The 5,000-nt window shown below is 41.3% G+C and overlaps 1 protein-coding gene across 1 annotated transcript in view; it reads right to left on the bottom strand.

Annotated features, from left to right (window-relative positions):
- samhd1 (SAM domain and HD domain 1) overlaps window positions 1-5,000 on the bottom strand; it is a 44,185-nt gene that overhangs the window by 10,650 nt on the left and 28,535 nt on the right. The window contains exons 10-14 of the mRNA XM_079848391.1: window positions 3,909-4,000; window positions 3,702-3,817; window positions 3,435-3,574; window positions 1,838-1,927; window positions 68-172 (exon numbers count right to left, since the gene is read on the bottom strand). Of these exons, the coding sequence (XP_079704517.1) occupies window positions 68-172; window positions 1,838-1,927; window positions 3,435-3,574; window positions 3,702-3,817; window positions 3,909-4,000 (543 nt within the window). The remainder of the gene's footprint in view (window positions 1-67; window positions 173-1,837; window positions 1,928-3,434; window positions 3,575-3,701; window positions 3,818-3,908; window positions 4,001-5,000) is intronic.

Raw genomic sequence — 5,000 nt, 5'->3', positions numbered from 1 at the left:
ACACCCTTCAGCTGGACTAAAGAGGAAGATGAATCTGGAGAACATCTGGAGAGAAAAGTCTGCGTACCTGTTTCTTGCGGATCTTGATGGCTTTGCTGGGATCGTTCTTACAGTAAAAATGGACATTGTTGATGGGGTTTTTCTCCTTCATTCCATAATCCATGTGAATGACCTGAAGAACACATGAGGATAGCTGACGAAACACTTTTAGTACAGTTAGACATGCTGTACTACACTCTTTAAACAGCACACAGCTGATTCTTGTTTAATTACACATGCAGGTTTTGTAAGCTCATTAGCAGAGGCCTCGTTTACACTGCAGGTCTTGATGCCCAATTCTGGTTTGTTCCCTATATGAGATTTTTCCGTCCGTCAACACGTTCTTTCAACTGTGACCCATATCCCATTCATGTGTTTACACTTGCCATACTATCTGAAACTTCACGCATGCTTAAAGGGTTAAATTATCTTGCACAGATGGAAGAACTGGAAATATGCGTGATGCTAGCTCTGCGATATAGCCTATACGAAGTTCGCCAAACATCACCATGATTATGAGACGGAGGAGGACGAAAAGGGAAATGCATGCCTCAGTTATTGTGTGTGAGAGAGATCTCAGGACTGGTGGGAACATGCAACACGACCTCATGAAAGTGCGTATCTATACCACTAATTTTATTTCTCGAGCCATTTATACGCCAAAAATAGTTTTTGCGTGCATGATACGCTCTGTAAACCCCTTGGGTAGGATTAGGGGTGTGGAGTGCGTGCGTATTACACGCCATAAAGTGTATATGCATGTGAAAACTATTTTGGGTGTAAATGGCACGAGAAATAAACTTTGTGCTATAATATTTCATGAGATGGTGGCGGGCTTTAACGAGGAGCAGTGGGTCCGAAGTTTTAGGATAAGTAAGCAAACCTTTGATATGTTGTGTTAATGTGTGTCCACATTCCTCTCCTTCGACGACACGTTTAGTCGGGCCATTCCGTCCCTTTGCAGACGCGCGTCGGGGTTGGTCTCGTCATTAAACAGCGGAGACGTTGCCTAATGCCTCAGAAAATCCGATCTGCCTGTTCACATGACAGTCGCATTGGCACAGATCTGATTTATATCCGATTTATTTCCACATATGAACGAGGCCTGAAAACGATCTCGAAATATCCGAATGGATGCATTTTTTTCCTGTTTACACGGTCATAGAACACTTCCGATCTGTGTCACATATGAGCAAAAAATCGGAATTGGGTCACATTTCACTGACAGTGTAAACGAGGCGAGAGACTAATATCTGAACAATTAAAAACAGAGCACAACCAACATAGTCCATTCCACAATCAAATAATCAAACACATGTTACTTTGTTGAACTTATATCTGCAGTCCACAATACCTGTTGGTTAGCTGTCTCCTTATCCAGATTTACAATGTTAAGCTTATAATAATGATTTCTAATTTGAGCGGTCAGCTGTGACGTCATTAGACTGATAAAATGAAGGCCTGTAAGCACAGGTACACCGGTACGCCTCAGACCATCACATGCCACATGTTCCTCCGCGAGCAACTCAGAGTTTTACACCTCAACCGCTAGAGGACACGAGGACTTAAATCAGCAGTTACTGACTGGTTGGCCATTCACAACAAAAAGAAATAAAGGAAATTGACATGAACAAGCATGCACTTCTCAACTGCTGTTAAATATGTCTTAAAACGTAAGACTAAAACAGAACGTTCCCTTCCCCTTTAACACTGTCATTTTAAAACTATTTGTTACCTCACAGGACTAGATAAAGATGCACAAACAAAATGAGAAAAACACTGAGATGTTCCCACATACACTAACTACGAAGTCCTCCGCTATCAGGTTGCCATCTGTGCCACTGGGTTTGGACCGAGCTACTTCCTTCGCCCAGTCCAGCAGCTTCTCCTGCAAGAGATCACAGTGATCATTACATCAGCAAACCACAAAATGGTCCCACTTTATATTAAGTGGTTTTAAGTACTATGTACTTACATTGAAATTAATAATTTGATACAATGGACTTGTGTAACTACATGTTTTTACATTGTACTTAGATTTTAAAAATTCCTGCATGTAATTACAGCTGTAATTAATTTATGTAATTACATTTGTAATTACACAGTTGACCCTTCCCTTACACCTTACACCTACCCAATCCACCTCACCTGTCCTAACCTTACCTGTATCACACCTCAGTAGCAAAAAAACAAGTGTTTTACAATACAACATGAACACAATAAGTACATTGTACTTAACGCCACTTAATATAAAGTGGGACCGACAAAATTAGTATTTTCCCTGGACCTCTCTCCTGTAGAAGTCATGCGTGTCATGAAACCCTAAAACAGAGTTAAAGGGTTAGTTCACCCAAACAATGAAATCGTCATCATTTACTCGCCCTCGTGTCATTCCAGACCCATAAGACTTTTGTTCATCGAAACACCAATGAGGATATTTTAATATTCTCTCATCATTTGTGTCAAAAAGTATTCTCGTCGCTTCATAATATTAAGGTTGAACCACTGTAGTTACATGGACTATTCTATCCATGTTTTTACTACCTTTCTGGGCCTTGAAAGTTGCAATGACGTTGCAGTCAATGGAGGGACAGAAAGCTCTCAGATTTCATCAAAAATATCATCATTTGTGTTCCGAAGGTGAACGAAGGTCTTACGGGTTTGCAACGACATGAGGGAGAGTAATTACTGACAGAATTTTCATTTTTGGGTGAACTAACCCTTTAAAATCATTCATTCATCTTTGTCATTAGGATATGTACTGAAAACCTTTAAGCTGGCTATGATTAAACCTCTTATTTAAAAAAAACTTGATCCTACAGAATTAGTCAATTACAGGCCGATCTCGAATCTACCTTTTCTGTCAAAGACACTAGAAATCTTCACAACTGTGTTCCTTTCTTGAAAGAAATGATATCTGGAGGATTTCCAGTCCGGATTTAGACCGTACCATAGTACCGAGACAGCTCTCGTTAGAGTCACAAATGATTTGCTCTTATCATCCGATCGTGGTTGTGTCTCTCTATTAGTGTTACTCGATCTTAGTGCTGCGTTTGACACTATGACAGCAGAAACCGGTCGTGATGTGAAGACATTGATCCTCAATCCAAATGACCAACAAGTGATTTAATGAGCCAATGAACCGCTAGAAACACTTCATGACACTGGTCGACTCATGGGTCGGTCAGTGTCAACATCAGATTATACAAGTAATTTAAAGGTTAACGCCCCCAAAACGGCCCAGTTGAGTTACTTTGTTGGCTTCTGAATATCAAGTGAACCTTGAAATGGAAGATTACAGGGTTTGCTGACCGTATGATAGTACACTTTACTAAATATGATGTGTGTGATGAGGCTCTGGGGAAATTTTAGGCCCAGTATAGCTGTGAACTCACCGGTGACACGTCCACATGCGCCTCTGATGTGGTCTGACCCACACACTTGTACAGCCGTCTACAGACGATGTTGTGCAGGATGGCTCGAGCCTCAGACAGCTCCGGCGCAGACGAGTACAGAATCTGCTCAAAGATATTATCTACAAACAAACACATTCTTTCATGAATACCCAAACAACCCTGATCCCATCACTCATCCAGCATTATGTTTTCATGAGCGGGACCGAGCTGACACCTGGTTCGGGATGCCCTGTGACCATCATCTACCTGTGAGTTTGCTGTAGGCCTCCATGTCGTCTATAGCCGAAGAGATTGTGAATGTCCTGCCAGCAGAGCCCTGGATTTGGATGTGAGGATCAGCCTTTATGAAGGCCTCTGTTATCCTGACACAAAAACAGCCAATGACAGAACACTGAAATCCACCTGGAAGCCAGGAAAGTGAAGAACGTGTTGTTAAACGATGCTAATACACACATGGTCTCGATGATGTTGCCCACTTTGTGTTGATACGCCCGGCGATGGAGGCAGTTGCGAGTGTGAAACATGTCGTAGAGATTGCCAACTTCCTGCGAAGAGTAAAGAGAATTAAAAACACTATATCAGAACGTTTCTTTGCTTAGCTGAAATCCTGCCTGATCCGGGAACAGTTCATCAAACCTGCCCCAGATTGATCATGATGCATCTCAAACCACAGTCAAGTATTCACTACACAGAGTGAAAGTTAAAACTGACGAGCTTACGGCATCTGTCGATGCGTTAACAACAGTAATTCTCTCACAGAAGGAGAGATGAATCTCCCTCAACACAAGCTGATAAGGGGATATCAGCCAGCTTAATTTAACGGGTCAATATTTCTCTTGAGGCCTTCGAGAATGGAAATTATTGCACTGTGAAGACGCATTTAGCAGCAGCAGCGTGTAACAAGTTAGCTCAAAGGGGAAATATTAATACTAACTCATAATTATCAATTATGATTAATTATTAATATTTGGGTCAGTTAATTAGATTAACTTGAGGTAGCTAAATTAATATTACAATCAATTAATCAGTTCCAACGAACTCTTTTGATTATTCATTTATTCTAAGAAAAGCGTATCTTTCATGGCCACCGAAAGATGATTTCTTAGCATGTACGACGCTTAGAGCATGTAACAAGATCAAGATCGTAGAAGGGACTTTGTTGCAAGCAGAGAATCAGAACCAAATACATATTGTGCACCAGTTTTATTAACTAAGTGTTAATAAACTTTCATGTTAATCAGTTCATGGATAAATGAATGCAGGAGAGTCTGTTCTAAGGTCTGTAGGTCTTGTGGCAGAGGCCCCCGTTCACATTGCTAACAGTCATAAAACCAACTTATCTGATCGTGGTCTTGGGAACTAAGACCTTCTTGCCCTGTTTGGGGGGATGGCGCACACATCCCAGAGTGAGTTTTAAATTCCATGTGTTAAACTATAACAAATACTTGTGTCTGACTTGTCTCAGTCGTTACCAGCGCGACTGACCCGATCAGGCCCGGTTCCATGGGGTGCACCCTCAGGTTAAACTAACAACAGCATGTTTTT

The sequence above is a fragment of the Squalius cephalus genome, assembly GCF_949319135.1.
Source record: "Squalius cephalus genome assembly, chromosome: 18".
NCBI classification, from domain to species: domain Eukaryota; kingdom Metazoa; phylum Chordata; class Actinopteri; order Cypriniformes; family Leuciscidae; genus Squalius; species Squalius cephalus.
The sequence above is the reverse complement of the archived record's forward strand: the minus strand, read 5'-3'. Positions and strand labels throughout refer to the sequence as shown.